Genomic DNA, 16,724 nt, shown 5'->3' with positions numbered 1-16,724 from the left:
TCGGCCATAGGCTGGTACTTATCAGGCATGCTCATTAAGGATGTTGATTGAATCTAAAATCATTACCCTCTTCAAAACATTACTGGGCAGATTTCTCAGCTCTGATGTCCACAGCATTCACATGAATACTTTGATGTAAGGAAAGGAATCCAAAAGAACAAAGTGTATCCAATTCCAGATCCAAACGAGGAGACAACCCTCCAGGCACAGGAAATGGGTCAGGGAGCAAGTAAGCACCTCTTGTGGGGGACAAAGAACAAAAAGGCCCAGCTCAGACCACTCACCTGAAAGACCACCCTGGATTTTTCCAGCAGGTAGGTCCTCATGTTGGCCCCGATGATGTGGTACCTCTTATCAAAGCCAATCTGAATGTACTTTCCAAATCGGCTGCTGTTGTCATTGCGCGTGGTTTTGGCATTTCCGATGGCCTGCAAAGAACACACAGGAGGTAGGCAAACCTGGAAGGCCCTCTGGGTTTCTCGGTGGCAGGTGTGGGCAGCATCACCACTCCTCCTCTCCTCTCGCTCACAGAACCTCCCTGCTGTTGGGGTGACAATGAGCAGAGCTGAGAACAAAACAAAGTTTCATTTCCTGCCTCCTTTGCTCTTAAGAACGGCCAGTGAGAGTAAGGACTTGATCAGTGGACTCTTTCCAGCCATCAATGGCTGCAGCGGCCGTGGTCATCTTGGAAATGTGAAGGGAAGGTTAGAACACAGAGGTCACCACTCTGACACACTAGAGCTACTAAAGACCACAGTTGAAGGATCTGTCCTCTTTACCTCATTAGGCTGCTTTGAGAAGTGAAAGGACAGATCCACAAGAGCTTTAAAAGTATGTGATGGCATTGACAAAGACAAGAGGCTGTTACTACCCAGCCCATCAGCTCTGCTCTAGGACCTCCAACTTCTGTGTGTTAAGGATCCACACGCAGCTCTTCATCTTTTAAACCCTTGCATTTTGATCCATAAGGAAAGATAACAAAAACAGGTTTTAAACTTTACTGAGGCCCACAGACCAAGAAACAAAAAGCAAAAATGATGCAAGTGGGTACAACCTGGAAAATGAGTAGACACTACAAGCAGGACTTTCACAGCAGAAACTCATGACCAATAAACATTAAGAAAACATAACATCACTGGGCATCAGAGGACCACAGATTAAAATGGCAGTCTGCAGGGGCTGTGCTCAGAGCTCTGACTCTACAAAATGAGGAAGATGTGAGGACAGAGACTGGAATGGCTGTTCTGCAAAGTCACTAGGCCCATCTAGTAAAACCAAATACACACACCCCTATCAGGGCAGCAGCTCCCCTTCTAGATGTTACCTGGGAAGATACAGAAGCATACACGTGGGGTAAGCACACGAACACTCGATGCAGCTTGCATTTAGCAATGAAAAGAAGAAATCTATGTCAATGCCCACCAGTAGGGGAAAACGGAAAGTGTAGCATTCACACAACAGGATACTAAAAAAAAATGGTAGAAGTAAACTAGAGCACAATTCATGGATACGTTTAAAATCTGCTGAAAAGTTGCAAGATGACAGAATGTACTGTTCCTATGGGACATAAGAGAACCACCTTCTTTGTTGTTTGTGCATATGTAGACACATAGCAAGGGCAAATGGACTGGAATGACTTCAGTATAATCAGGATTATTCAACAACAGGGAACCTACCAACATGTGGGAGTACAGAGGAGGGAGTGAGTAGTGGTGCCCAGCGCAGTGGGTACAGCTTTAAGGAGGGTAAATTGACAAGGGTCTCAAAGGGTGAGTAGAATTCTGCTTGTGGGGAGGGACGTGATGTGGGCCAAGGGGCAGGGCCGGTGGGCATGTGGACTGGCCCGTGTGTGCTGGCACACAGGACAAGAGGCGTGCCCAGTAAGTCACTCTGGGCACAGACTCTTGTATGAAGAGGGTAACAGTTGTCAGCCTTGTTTCTTTAGCTTAAAGGGAAAAAAGTTAAATTCCCCTGAACTACATAGTTACCAGTCCTGGTTCACATCGCTTTTGCTCACTGTACCCCCAGTCTCCTCTTTGTCCTGGGACAGGAGCAGGGGGGTGGGCAGCCTCTGACTCCTGAACCTGTGCGGTGCAGACTCCACTCATTCAAGAAGCCACATGACCCGTGTGGTCCAGACTTGGTTCTGTCCCTGCTCTGACAGTCTCATTACCAATATCCTCTTAATCAGTGCAGACTTGTGAACAACTATCTCCCGGGCTGCTAGCAAGCTCTTCCCACAGTGGGGCCAGAGAGCCCTGCACTGAGAATAAATCACCCTGATGCACCCTCAAGTTGCCTTTAATTCAAACAACTGCCACTTAGTGCACCTCGCTGGGGATTCCACTGCTTTGGACAGTCCTCGGCTCTGCCTCTCCAGGAGGCCGCCACAGTTGCCAGGCTGCAGGAATAACAAGAAGGCACAGGAGCAGAGCAGCCTGCTTTGTCAGGAGGCGCCATCCTGTGCCCTGGACAGGGGCAGAGTCCTCAGGAGCTGGCTGGCCCCTGATGAAGGCTTGGGTTGCCTGTAACCCTCGGGGGGGCCACACCGCTGTCTGGGCTTCCTGATACGAGAGCCCACATAGACCCCAAACTTGTGAAGAGTCAGGTCCTGGCACTGGAGAAGCTGCTCTTTCTCAGCCCAGCCACACTTCCTAACCTGCCCAGAGTTCTTCCTGGCTACAATTCTTCCTTTTCATGTTTCTACCCAAGACTTCTCTCAAACAGAACACTTTAAAAACTCAAGGGACAGTCTCTATGATGGCTACATTAGGTAACTGGATAGGACGAGCCCTAAGGAATTACCCATACATTTTCCAAAGCAGCAATTTGCACAAGGCAGAATTGTAAAGTTGCGAGCCCAAACTACTGCACCGCTTATTTATGTGGCATCATGCTTGAGGAGGCTGCTTCATGCATACACTCATCATTTAGGCCTTAGCAATGGAACCACATCCCGTGTAGTGTTGCTCTCCCCTTTCACCCTGCCAAAGTACCCTGAGTCCCCAGCAGTGCACCAGCCCATCTGGGACATAAGAGATAACTGAAAAATGTTAGGTCATTTTAGACCACTGTCATTTTTTTTTTAAGATTTTATTTATTTATTCATAGAGACAGAGAGAGAGGCAGAGACACAGGCAGAGGGAGAAGCAGGCATCATACAGAGAGCCTGACATGGGACTCGATCCAGGGTCTCCAGGATCACGCCCTGAGCTGCAGGCAGCGCTAAACCACTGCGCCACCAGGGCTGCCTGACCACTTTCATTTTAAAAAGCATCCCTAAAGCAGAGACTCAGATGCCTGCACACCACTGTCCGGTGGCATTTTTCATACTAGCCCACAGGTGGAAACCCATGTGGGTCAGCTACTGAGGAACGCATGACCAAAATCTGGTATTATCCACACAATAAAGTATCATCCAAGCATAAAAAGGAACAGGGTACTTCTACATTCTACAACGCGGATGAACTTGGAGAACATTAAGCAAGCCAGGCACAAAAGAACAAATATTGTAGGATCCCACTTATGTGGGGTCCCTAGAACAGGAAAATTCATGGAGATGGAAAGTAGAATAGAGGTTCCCAGCATCTGGCAGGGAAGGTTAGAGAGTTATTCGTTAATAGGTACAGTTTGGGATGATGAAAGGGTTCTAGAAATGGATGGCGCTGATGGTTGCATGACACTATGAATGTACTTAATGCCACTCAGCTGTTCATTTAAAATAGTTGAAAATGTCAGTTTTGTGTCTAACCACAATACAACAATTAAGAAATCTTCCTGTGTCTTGTACATGTTTAATAATGTGGTGATCTACCTTCATTAAATTCTCATCTTGACTAAAATTACATTGCCCAGGCACTAGTGATGTAACAAGTTTCTTCCCTTCTGTTTTGCCCAGAAAAACGACTTCCTCTATTTCTGAAAGAGGCAGCACTCTGTGTCTTTGAAATGTTACTACCCTAGAAATGAACTAGGTTTTGAAATTCTGGGGCAAAGGAGAGGCTGAAAGCCTGGTTTCATTCCCATTTGAAATGAAACATGATGCCACTTGTAGGGTACAATCTTAGCTGCCTCAATGCGGGTGCATAGATGGTCCCGGGTAGGCCAAGGCCATGGTCCACCATCACATTCTGAATGAGGCCAGGCCAGGTCCCCAGCTTGGGCTGAGAATAAATGCTATGAGCAAAAAGGCTACCCGTTAGTTGCAGGTCTCACAATATTAATGTGTTTGCAGCCAATAAAGCAGCAATGATATGGTCATGAGGCTTATTACTATAACATTCAGTGAAAAAACTGTAAGGAACAGACCCAAATGTTGAGCAATTATCAGCAAGTTGCAGGATCTGGGGGGATTATTCCCTTTTACCCTTCCATAGTTTCCAGGGAGCCCTTCTTACCTTTTTTGTAGGTCAATGGTTATCAAACTATGGTACCCAGATCACCAGGATCATCATCACCCAGGAACTTATTAGAAAGGCAGATTTTGGGGCCCCCACCCAGACCTTCTGAATCAGAAACCCGGGGGAATGGGGCCCAGCCATCTGGTATAGCAAGCCCTCCAGGTGATGCTGATGCGCTCAGGGGTAGGAACCTTTGTAAGGGAGTAAAAGTCTTATTTGTATCTGCTGGATAAAAATGCCTCCAACCAGCGGATCCCTGGGTGGCACAGCGGTTTGGCGCCTGCCTTTGGCCCAGGGCGCGATCCTGGAGACCCGGGATCAAATCCCACATCGGGCTCCCGGTGCATGGAGCCTGCTTCTCCCTCTGCCTCTCTGCCTCTCTCTCTCTCTCTCTATCATAAATAAATAAAAATTTTTAAAAAATGCCTCCAACCATACCAACCATTTTCCAACCCACGTGACAAATATGGAAACTTGCTTTTGTTGAATTGTTAATGAAAATATTGTGTCCTGTTAGTCAACAGAGAATCAAAGTTCTCCAGATAATCCAACTGTGTAGGCAGGACATTATTCCCCCAGAAACAACGAATTCCCATGAATGGAGACTCGTATTCGGTTGTGTACTTGGTAAAGGAAGGAGGGGGAGAGGACATCCGGGAAGGACCCAGGCAGGTTCTCGTTCTCCCCAGCTCTAGACTAACCACCGTAGGACTCAGGTCTTAATCAACAGGGCTCAAGGCACTGCAGGGAAATCTGATGCTAACTTGCACCTTTGGGCCTCAACTCAATTTCTTCTTCCTAAAACAAAGGAGCTGCCGTGGGCTGGAAGGGGTCCAGTTCCCACCAGCCTGTAACCGAGACAACCATCAAGGGCCTCCACTTCAGAGGCAGAAATCAAAGCTGCCCAGGGACCACACACCCATTGATATCTACACTCTATGGGAATTAAGTTTTTAAGGAGGAAAGAGAGACAAAGAGAAATGGAGTTCTGACCTTAAAACATGTTGAGTTACAGCAATATCTAAGTTTTGAGGAACTTCTCTGGCCCTGTGCCTGAGCTTACTGCTCTGAGGCTGGGGAGTCAGGATACAGAAACAATATCCAGGCCAGTGCCTACCACCACAGGGAACTGCTTTCTGATGATCAACAGACTGTGTCATCACATAGCTTTTGACTCTACCTCCCCCACCCCCCCATGGTCAAATATTCTGAGGAGAGAAAAGAATCTATCAAGGCTTCCCATCCCCATACCAATCACCCTCCTGATCCTGCAGGACTTGAGAGCACTGCATGGTTTGGGTGAAGCACGGATCTGCTGATGCCCAACGGAAGCAGGAGGGGAAGAGCAGTGGAGGTAGAATGGACACCCCTCAGGAGAGCACTCAGCAGAGTCCAGGGACATGGAAAAGACACTCCACTTGATACTGGGGACCCGAAGGGTGCTACCAGGTGAGATCACTCCCAAATCCATGGTTTCTGGGGCACCTTTGGAATTTTTTCCTTAATAGGAGACAACAGGTTCTCAGAAACAGTCATGTATGACCCCTGAGCTGCTTCTAGGGATCCTTGTGGACAACCTCACAGGGCTGGACACCCAGCAGTCTTGCTGCCAGAGGAAGGGACTCCAACAAAAACGGCCAAGTATGTTTGGAAGGCTATACCTCCATGATGGGACTGGACGCCAGGACCTTCTCTTCGATGTTGGTGTCACTGGCTGAGCCACCAACCGTGGCAAAATAGCGCATGGCGTACTTGGCTGACACAGTTTTGCCAGCTCCAGACTCCCCGCTGACTATGATGGACTGGTTCTTCTCATCTCTGGAAAGGAAAAAGCACTGGTCAGTTGTTGGCTGTAGAAAGGCTCTGTTGCCTTTCAAGGACTCCAAGGACAAGGCCCTGAGCCTGATCAAGATCATCTCACCTTCTTTGTAGGACAAATATGAGGAACAGCATTAAACCAGCCTGCCTTCCCTCACATGCTTGCAAAAGATGCACAAGCAGGAGAAAGAGTTCAGAGAAGGGCTTATAAATGGCACACAGCCTTCCTAGGCACCCTCAGAAAGGGAGAGGTAGCCAGTCACTAGTCATGATTCCACTTTTCTGGAAGCAGCACCCGCTGATCCATTCCTCTACATACGCATAGGTTCACAGACATACACATCCTGAGAATTTACACGCATAGCCTTTCAGGCACATATTCTCTCACCTTTGATTCTGTGATGTGCCACTGGGCCCCTGCATGGGTTCTAATTTTTTTTAAAATGAAGACCTTATGTTTGAGCCCTGCCATGCCAGTAGACAGCGTTTTGAATTTCTTGCTCACATATATGTATCCTGAAAGGCAAGCTACTAACCACCAGACTGATCTTGCTTCAAGTTTATCAGAAATTAGATAAAACAACTATCAATTGCAGTAAGAGGATTTCAGTGAGACTAAATGGAAGGCAGAAAGAAGATACTCTACACCAGATAAAAACGCATCTATATTTATCCCTTTACAATAGCAGAATTACAGACAAGTAATGCACAGCCCAGCCACTAAGGAACACAGAGGGTCGAGCACAGAGCAAGAACACATGTGTGGGCCACAGGTTTGGCTGATGAATTAATTGCTGGTAAGGGCTGCAGCTAGCCACCTACGTCCAGCCCACAGATCCACTGCCTGGAAGGCAGGCTCTCTGCTCTGTCTCCAGTCTCCCTAATAGTACATGGCACGAAGTATATGCTCCTAGGGACTAACAAGCCCCCCACTTCCTGATGAGAAAGCCCAGGAGCATGGAAAGAGATTTAAAGCAAAGGCCCCCCGGCACCAGCCTGCTGTGTTTAACACCAGCTCCTGCAGCTTCCTGGGCAGACAGACCACAGCTGGATGAAGCCACCACAGGCTGCCCCCACCCCACCCCTGCCACTCCACCCCACCCGCCGCTAATCATCAATATAGGTAGACTGTAGCTTATCAGCACAGGGGAATGAGGCTGGCTCTGCTTTCGATCTGGGCTGACAGCCGAGAAGTGGGAAAGCAACGAGATCACACTGATGTCAACTAGGGAAGGACTAGAAAGACAGGAAGGGTCTGGGCTGGGAGCACCAGGTAGACTCGGCTGTGGGAGCTGGGCTAAAGCAGCCCTAACCCAGAGTCCCTGTTCAAGGTTGTCTTGGCTCACACAGACTGTCATCATCACACGGGGGACGGATCTGATTAAACAGAGGTGGCTACTGCACGCCATTGAGAAGATGGGGGAAAACCAGTGGATCTTCCAAACTGGCTCTGCACCAGTTACCTGAATACTTATGTAAATCCTACTGCGTATGTGTAGGGATAAGAAGTAGCTGAGAGCCCTTGTGGTTCTAGGATAACAGTGGTCATCAGAAGTCTGTGGGTGATGCTTGTCTTCCCAGGTTTGCTTATTAGAGTTGTAGGTCACCCAGCAGACCGTGGGGATGATGACGGTTGCCATCTCTTAATACTTCATAATCAGCTCCCTAGAAAACATTTCAGAAGCACAACCCTCCTGGGTGACCAAGAGAATAACCAGCTGCACTTCTAGACCTGGCCCGTGGACCTGGGAAACAGACCCGAGCCTGATGCCAGCTTCAGAACATGCCCCATTACCTCAGTAGGGAACGGAATTTCAGGAGCTGGCCACAGCCTCAGGCTTGAAGTTCTGCTTCAAGTCTATATGTTTAGCCTAAAATCAATGGATGAGCACAGGATGCATCTGAGCCTGACTCCTCAGCAGAGGGTCACAGGGGAAGGAGAGGCACAGACGGTCCAAAGAACTGGGTAGGGCTCTCTGGGAGCAACACCAGGGGTCAGGGGCAGGAGAGAATGAATCAGTGCGGTGGGGGGTGGGGGGGGTCAGTGTCATCTGGCTCCCTGCAGTAGAACACACATGGCGAGATAGACCCTGAGGACACGGGAGTGGGGTACAGTTGCTATACATACAGCACAGACCCATGACACATGTCACGTTTCACCCACAGCGTTGAGATGGGGACTGTCCCATGCATCACTGGGAAATGACTGCAAAGTCCAGCACCGGGCTTCAGAAACAAAGCAGCTCCTGAGTCTGCAGAGCAAGCAGGCTGTTGTAAGGGTGAGGGGGCAGGAACTCCAGAAGAGTGGTTGGCTTCCATGACGGAGAAGGAACGAAGGAGCGGTAACGAGGCGGCAGGACGTGGAGGCCAGCTCTGATGTGCTGATGGAAATGCGGTTCGGTGGCCAAGACCGTAAGGGCAGTTATAGATACACCCAAGGTGTGACTGATCTTTACAGTCAGGGCTCTTGAGCACGGGAAGGTCAGGCAATGGCCGTCAGAGCTAACTGCTGCCAAACCTAGTGGATATCAGATGTGACACTGACGTGTAGGCCACAGTCAGGTAAAATAGCCTCTCCTCAGACCAACAAGCACCTTTTGACCCCCTCCCTAACTTAGACCTTTCTAAAATAGGTCTGATCGCAGATTATTCTGTAGCACCCTGCATTTCTGCATACACAACTCACTCCCGGGCCAGGCCCATGCTGCGCGCACACACTCCATGTGGTAATGGCCCAGAAACTGGCCTTAGGGATGACATAGAACAGCACAGACTCCTTCTATGGACAGTAGCTCTGCTTCCAATTCAAACCACCAAAACTCAAAATATGGGCATTAAAAACACACTTGAACCTCAGTTGCAGCGATTAGCTAGCTGACCTTGGGCAAGGTCGCCCACTTCTTTGACCCTCAGTTATCCCAGCCGGGTGCCGCAGGACTGTGATGCCCAACTACACTCCCACTCATCTTCATGGCCACCTTAAGGTAGGTGCCCAGCTCTCTGACCTGCCCCAACGTGCCTGCCCGACCGCCGAAAGCACAGCTCTCACCAGGTTTCTCCCCACTCAAAACAGCAAACTGCTCATTGCAGCCCAAACACCAAGCCCAAACGAGCTGGTCCAAAGGCAGCACCCTCCCACCCCCACCCCGGCGCTTATGCTATCAGCCCTGGTCATTTACCCCAGTGACTTCTGGTCACTTCTTTTCTCTGGGCCTCTCTCCACCTCAAGAGGACAGGCTATGACTTGGGATCCCCGCCGGTCTCCTCCGCCCCGGACATTGGAGGCGTTTACTGCGGAAGCACTAATGGGAAGTATGGGTAGGGCAAAGCTCTCCCTTTCAAATTTGGGTTGCTTGGGGTTATTCATTAGCATGCAATTCTACCCAGTATCCTTTAGAAACACAATCCAAATACAGCTCCATCCAATCAGCCCGATTATAGATCGGACTCAGTTTGCAACTTGGGTCAATTCGCCTTTTAATGAATTTTTCTCCTAAGCCCAGTGTAATTCCCCTTAGAAAAAGAAAACAGGACAGCCTGGGTGGCTCGGTGGTTTAGTGCCACCTTCGGCCAAGGGTGTGATCCTGGAGACCTGGGATCAAGTCCCACGTTGGGCTCCCTGCGTGGAGCCTGCTTTTCCCTCTGCCTCTCTATGTGTGTCTCTCGTGGATAAATAAAATCTTTTAAAAAATAAATAAAAGAAAAAAAAGAAAAAGAAAACAATGGCCAAGGGCTTTCCTACCCAGCTGTTAAGGTCGAGGCTGTCTTCAGGGGCGTATGCGTCACCCCCAACAGGAAAAATCCCTGCAGGGCTGTGCCTCAGGCAAGAGCACAGGATCCTCAGGCACCAAGCCATCCTACCGCACCCAGGCTGAATAGGGACACTACACACACAGACATGCGCACACACACATATGCTCACACACAGCTGCTCCCCTATTTCATACCAGATATCCGTCTTGGATATCATGGAGGCACAAGTATTGCTAAGGCACCTCCTGTGAATATTTCCCACCAAACCACTGCAGGCCTCGGGCTCAGAGCTGGGTCCATCCATACCCCCCTCCCGGACGCCCCCCCTCAGGAGGGCAGAGGCAGCAGGCGGCTATTTAGGCACCTGGGGTGGTTCCACTAAAGGAGAGCCCCACTGATCGGCCGGAGAGATGTCATGGAAACTGGAAGAAACCCACTGAAATGTTGTCTGGGTTTCCTGTGGAGAGCGACCTGTCACCCATGGTCTCCCAGTCAGCGACAAGCACATGGAAGGCTCCCCGGGCCACTGTCCCAGCTGACCCAGCAGCCCCAGCGCAGCTCTGGGGTGGCCCATTGTGGCCTGGGTGGCACCTGTGCTTTGGCAGCCATAGCCACCCATTCAGCCCCTGAGCTGAGAGCTCACACAGGGCCAGCACCCCTCCACCCTGGCCCCCGGGGCTCCAGGCACAGGTAGCTCCACCGTCCCCACTGCCCACAGCCACAAACCCAGGAAGCATGCCGCTCGCCCACCCTGCAGCTGCATGTCAGCTCATTCTATCGCCTCACCTCCCACCATCTGCCTCCCTCTCTGTTGCTTTGTCCGGCCAGCTCCGCCACTGACACAGGTGAGGGCAACCCACAGACATCCGCCCCTACCTGCCTCAGCATGTCCCCCTCGCATGACCGAATGCCCGCACTGGACCCCTGCTCTCCCGGCTTCTGGGGGGGCCTCCAGCCCAAGGCCCCAGCCTCACCATGCTCACTGTTCCCTCTGCTCCTCATATCCATCCACACGGGGCTTCTCCATCCCCTCCTACTTCGTAGTCACCTAAAGCTTTTCCACCTCAAACTTTTTCTCTTTTATTTGCTCTCAACTCCAACCACACTTGCCTCTGGCAGCTCTTGGACTGCTGCTCCTTGGTGCAACTAATCACTGCCTCTGTCCGTCACATTCGGACAGTGTGCAGCAAGTTCAGCAATGCCTGCTATGCTTAGGACTCATAAGACTATAGGGTGCCAGTCACCCACCTGAAAGAGAATAAAACTAAAGTTTAGAGAAGGCAAGATCAATGCCCAGAGTGAGCTAACGAGATGCCCAGCCCATCCTCAAACACAGGCTCCTAGCTGCATGCCTGGATTCCCGATGGGCCATGCTGGGACAGCACAGCCACCACACTGCACTCCCAGTGACCAAACCCAGCTATAACGTGGGGAGGACTGGATGCAAAGCAGGTGCTCTGAGCACTAGTTGGCTCAGGACAGCCTCCACTGGAACATGGTTCTTTGGCAGCTATTCCCTGACCACCTTGCTGGCCCAGCATTCACCACAGATTCACAAGCAGTTTACATGCCTCCCCAGCATTCTGCACACCCTTGTCCCCCCAACCAGAACCTAAGACTTGAAACGGTTGCTGTCGCATGCAGGGCCTGGCTGGGCAGCCAGCACCCGACCGTGTGCAGACCAGACCCCAGCAAGGACCACCATAGACACTGATCCAAAAATGCTGCACCCAGCAAGGGAGCCCCCTGGGGCTCTGCGATCTACTGCCTGTGAAACCGGATTTGGCAGTCTCTGCCCTGTACGGTCCTCCCCTGCTCGTCCACAGGAAAGGGGCCGTAGAACACAGTCTCGGACAGGGTCGACTGTTGGCCCGCAGCAGGCTCTCCTGGAGAGAGAAGAGGTGGGAACAGCACATGCTAAGGCCCCCAACACAGGCTGGCAGGAGGGAGGGGACATCTGGCTAAGGCACCGTGGGAAGGACACCGCATTTCTGAACACATCATTAAGTCCCCCATCGTTTCCTTCTCTAGTGACAAATCACCCACATATGCGGGTGTCAGTAGAATGCAATCTACTCACTAATGGGGTAATCAATCTATGGCGTCCCGCCTGTCTGTTGGGTCTCTATCTTCAACACCTGCATCACCACACAGATCATCTATGACAGTTTACAAAAAAAACTATGCTAGATGATGGGGACCCCAAAAAAAAATCTTAAGGATTTTTGTTTGGGGTGCCTGGGTGGCTCAGTTAAACATCTGACTCTTGGTTTCAGCCCAGGTCATGATCTCGGGGTTGTGGGATTGAGCCCCACATTGGGCTCACACCCAACAGAGTCTGCTTGAGATTCTCTCCTCCTGTTCCTCCCCAATGCTCTGCTCACATGCAGATACTCTAAAATAAATGATAATCTTAAAAAATTTTTTGTTCAACAAAGATATTTATGTCAGTTCTATGCAGAGTTGATCATTGAGAAACACCCTAAGAAAATTCAAGTTAATCTTAAAAGCAATGCTGATGAAGGAGTACCAATAGTAACACGGTTTTCTGTCTTTAGAAGCTTAACACAAACACTAGAGCATTCAGTGCTACAAACACACAACTCTATTGAAACAAAAGGATATCAAAGCCCGAGAGTGAAGAAGTCAGGGCAATGACAATCAGGCTGAGGCAGCAAAACTGGGTTCTGTGTGGAGCTGAGAGTAAGGCCGGGGGTCAGAGAGGCTTGAATGGAGGTTCAATGAGGCAAGAAGGATACAGAAAATTACAATGAAGAAGATTTGGACTTGGGCAGCCCTGGTGGTGCAGCAGTTTAGCACTGCCTGTGGCCCAGGGCGTGATCCTGGAGACTCAGGATCGAGTCCCATGTCAGGCTCTCTGCATGGAGCCTGCTTCTCCCTCTGCCTGTGTCTCTGCCTCTCTCTCTCTCTGTGTCTCTATGAATAAAAAATTAAAAAAAAAAAAAAAAAAAGATTTGGACTCAAAACAGAGCCACACAGGGGCACCTGGTGGCTCAGTGGTTGAGCATCTCCCTTTGGCTCAGGGCGTGACCCCAGGGTCCTGGGATCAAGTCCCACATCAGACGCCCCACAGGGAGTCTGCTTCTCCCTTTGCCTGTGTCTCTGCCTCTCTCATGAATAAATAAAATATTAAAACAAAAACAAAAACAGAGCCACACAATTATTCTGAGTCCATGGTTAGAGGCTTCCTCCCAAGGTGGGGTCAATATGGAGAGAACATGGTGCTGTGACAAGGGTCTGGCCCAAAAAGGTCCAAGCAAGACATTCTATGACCCCTTATAGCAAGAGCTGTAACTCAATGGGGGGGAGGCACGCATCCCGGGCACCTGGCAGGAACACGCACGTGGGAGGAGTCCTATAGGCCAGAGGTCCCCGTGGTTTCTACAAGGAGGGGGCAGACACACACTGCTGGGCACATCTGCAGCAGGCCTCCTCCCCCATTGCCAGGTCAGGGTGCGTGCAGGGGCAGCCCAGCTCTCACCAGGAAAGCCATCAGAAGTGCTCAGGGAAACTGCTTGGCTTGTAGTTAGCAGCTAGAGTTCCAAGTGCCTCCTTGAGAAGATGAAATCGACCCTTCTGGCAGCGGCAGCATATCACCTCCCTGCACTCGGCTCACAGCAGTCCCAGGTTCTATTTATAAACCTCTGAGGCGTAGCCTGATACAGGTAGTAGCGAAACCAATCCCTTCCTTCCACCCGCTGGCCGCTCCTGAGAGGGGCGGCCGCCCAGCGGGAGTCTCCCAGAAGGGGCCTAGGGAGCCTAGCCACGCACAGGCCTCGCTGGCGGATGTGCAGGTGTGGGAGGCGGCGGACATGGCGGGCTCCTCCACGCAAGTGGGAATGTGCCTATTTCTTTGCTCTTAAAACAAGGGGCTGGAAGATGATCCCGAGCCCTCCTGCCACCCCTGTGAGCTGGGACCCCAGATGCAGGGAAGGCTGAGCTGTGTGAGATGCTCCCTGTGAACCACAACTAGTACCTACTAATGTCGAACATTAGAAACCTGGGGCTCTGGGGGCACATGTGCACCAGAAGCAGGCATTTTCTGTTTTCTGAGATTTTCTACATCATAAGCCTCTTTGGGTTAAATGTGGTCCTTGCCTGGAGTGAACGAGGATATGCACAGGCCGTACCCTGTAATCCAGGTAAGTATCTCTCTTCAAACTATTTTATTTGAGTCTGGAAACGGTTTCTCAGTAAAGGAACACATCCTAGTAAGTTCAGTGACAAGGCCCTCTGCCAGCTGCTGGTCCCTGAAGCCAGGCGTGCCAGGACCCCGGGCTCAAGCCCCTTCTCCTTGGGGCACGTGCTCTCCACCACGCTACCAGCAGCGTATGCAGTCTTCGACAGTCTCCTTGATAGATGTTGCTTTATCCATCATCTTCAGATGTGGGGCACAGTGAAGGCCAGTCTCCGCACCCCCATTACTCCTGCGGGGGGGAGCTCATCTTCCTGTGTGACCCCAGGTGCCCTCACAGCTCCCCATGCACTCTGCTCCTGCGAGACAAACATGCACCGAACAAGGACACGTGGAGGCTGCACATCCAAACAGAGCTCCGCAGCTCCCCACTCTGCTCCTGGAGGGGACACTGGGCATTCCATGCAGCAACAAGCAAGGACCAGGGGTGGCCCCTGACTCACCCTCCCCTCTGCCCCATCAGGCCAAGGTGGCTGTACCGCCTCCACTTCAGCTGAGACCCAGAGCCACCCCTCACGTTCTTCTCTCCTGGATCCCTCCGAAGCACCGCAGCCAGTTCTGCTAATCGTACAGCCTAGTCCATCCATTCCCGACCTCACTGCTGCTGGAATGCTATTTTTTCTTAAACATTTATTTGAGGGAGACAGAGAGGACCAGCAGGGGGAGGAGCAGGAGCAACAGATCCTTGCTGAGCAGGGAGCCTGACACAGGGCTCCTTTCCAGGACTGTGAGACAATGACCTGAGCCCAAGGCAGATGTTTTATCCACTGAGCCTCTGGGTGCCCCTGGAATGCTATTTCTAAGAAACCTGTTCAAATGTCTAGGCCCTGCTAGCACCCTTGCATGAGACATGGTGTCCTGAAGGGTGCAGTCAACATCTTCAGTGCTCCAGACCCACCTGATCTGTTCCCAGGGACCATTCTAGGCAGAGGCATCAGGGCCGTGCAGTGCGTGGGAAGGCACAGGCTGTGTCCAGAAAGGAGGCAAAGTCGAGGACAGTCAGATCCCCACAGGCAAGTCCTAGTCCTCGGCCACACTTCACAAAGGACCTGCAAGGGCTCACTCACCCTGGCCATATGTCAGGAACACCTGCAGAACTTAGGAAGCCACCTTGGCTAGATCCTGCGCCAAACCAACCACATCACGGTCTACGGCAGTGGGGCCTGGGTGTTTTTTTAATTCCACATGTGATTCTCCTTTGTGCTACATCAGTCCTGCTGAGGCTAGGAATCGCTGCTATGGACCCAATGGCTCAATTAAATGGGTCACGATACAAGTATGTTCGGGTACCAGCAGCAAGTCAAACACCCTGGAGACTTACGGCCATCAATATTAGCCTGATTCAGTGAAACACTGAACTCAAAACAGAGATTAGCTTTCAGAGGCTTACCAGAGTCCTTAACCACCCTTCACAGTTAATTCCAGGACTTTGGCAAATGGCTTATGGTAAGTCACCCGGAAACCAAAGCAGAGGCTCTTTGTTATCTGGATTCACACTGTTGACACCCACACGGTTAATTAAGGTAACGGTGTGGACCTGTCAGCCTCAGATGTCAGAAAAACATGAGGATCATGCTGGTGCCTGCTAATACCTGTGGTGGGAGAAAAAAATCAACAGTCTCATACTTCCTCCTACGTCAGGGCTTCTTGACCTGGTGCCCCCTGCATAGGGTTCAGAGACCCATAAACTTCGATGAAACAAAAACCATACCTTCAGTTTTACTAAGTTGTAATAACTTAGACATTTCCTTGGGATACGAGCAGAACAGCAGCTTTAGTTACGGTGTTGCAGTACTAAGTTTCTACGTGCATCACTGGAAAATGGTAATTAGATGTGCCACTAACATTAGGAAACAATCCTTCATACCTACTGTATCACAACTCCCCAAAATATTCTGAAACTATCAAGATGATCTGTTTCCTCTATAATTATATGTATTAGATACATTTACATGCATTAAGTGGTACAAAAAAGGTTAAGAACACCTAATCCTCTTTTCCAAGTTTTTTCCTGAGCCTAGTTGCAAAGCCACGCCTCTGCAAACAGCATTAATGACACCAACTTTTAAGGAGTCCATATTTACGGTTCATTAGAGCCTCTATTTCCCAAAGGCCAATCAGAAAGACCATTATCCATATTGGTGAAGGTGGTCTAGGGGGCAGACTTCAGAGACCCTAGGAGATGGGCCAAGATTTTCTCCACTGGAAAAGAGCTTCAGCCATAAAGCTGATACATAAACTTCCAGGACTCACAATGGAAACCTATCAGAAGTTAAATGACACTCTCATACAGTTTGCATCCACTCACCCTCAGTAGGTCGATAGTGTCCCTTGGGAATGCAATAATTCTCAGACGTGCTTCACCACAAGGGCCTGGGCCATGCTTTGTCTGCACTCCCTGAGAGTCACTCGATGAGACTTCTCCATCCCTCTGCTGCTTTGACATTTCAGGATTCTCTTCCTTGGCCATGAAACCCTAACATCTGGACCTAAAGCAGAACCTGCCTTGGTTATTTTGGGGTGTCTACTCTATAGAA

The 16,724-nt window shown here is 50.3% G+C and overlaps 1 protein-coding gene across 2 annotated transcripts in view; it reads right to left on the bottom strand.

The window, feature by feature from the left end:
- Positions 1–16,724, bottom strand: part of MYO5B (myosin VB) — a 334,661-nt gene that overhangs the window by 128,381 nt on the left and 189,556 nt on the right. For both annotated transcript variants that reach the window (XM_025429624.3, XM_049111936.1), the window contains exons 5-6: positions 6,062–6,218; positions 285–428 (exon numbers count right to left, since the gene is read on the bottom strand). In XM_025429624.3, coding sequence (XP_025285409.1) covers positions 285–428; positions 6,062–6,218 — 301 coding nt within the window. The remainder of the gene's footprint in view (positions 1–284; positions 429–6,061; positions 6,219–16,724) is intronic.

Source organism: Canis lupus, chromosome 7 (assembly GCF_003254725.2).
Source record: "Canis lupus dingo isolate Sandy chromosome 7, ASM325472v2, whole genome shotgun sequence".
Taxonomy (NCBI): domain Eukaryota; kingdom Metazoa; phylum Chordata; class Mammalia; order Carnivora; family Canidae; genus Canis; species Canis lupus.
The sequence above is the reverse complement of the archived record's forward strand: the minus strand, read 5'-3'. Positions and strand labels throughout refer to the sequence as shown.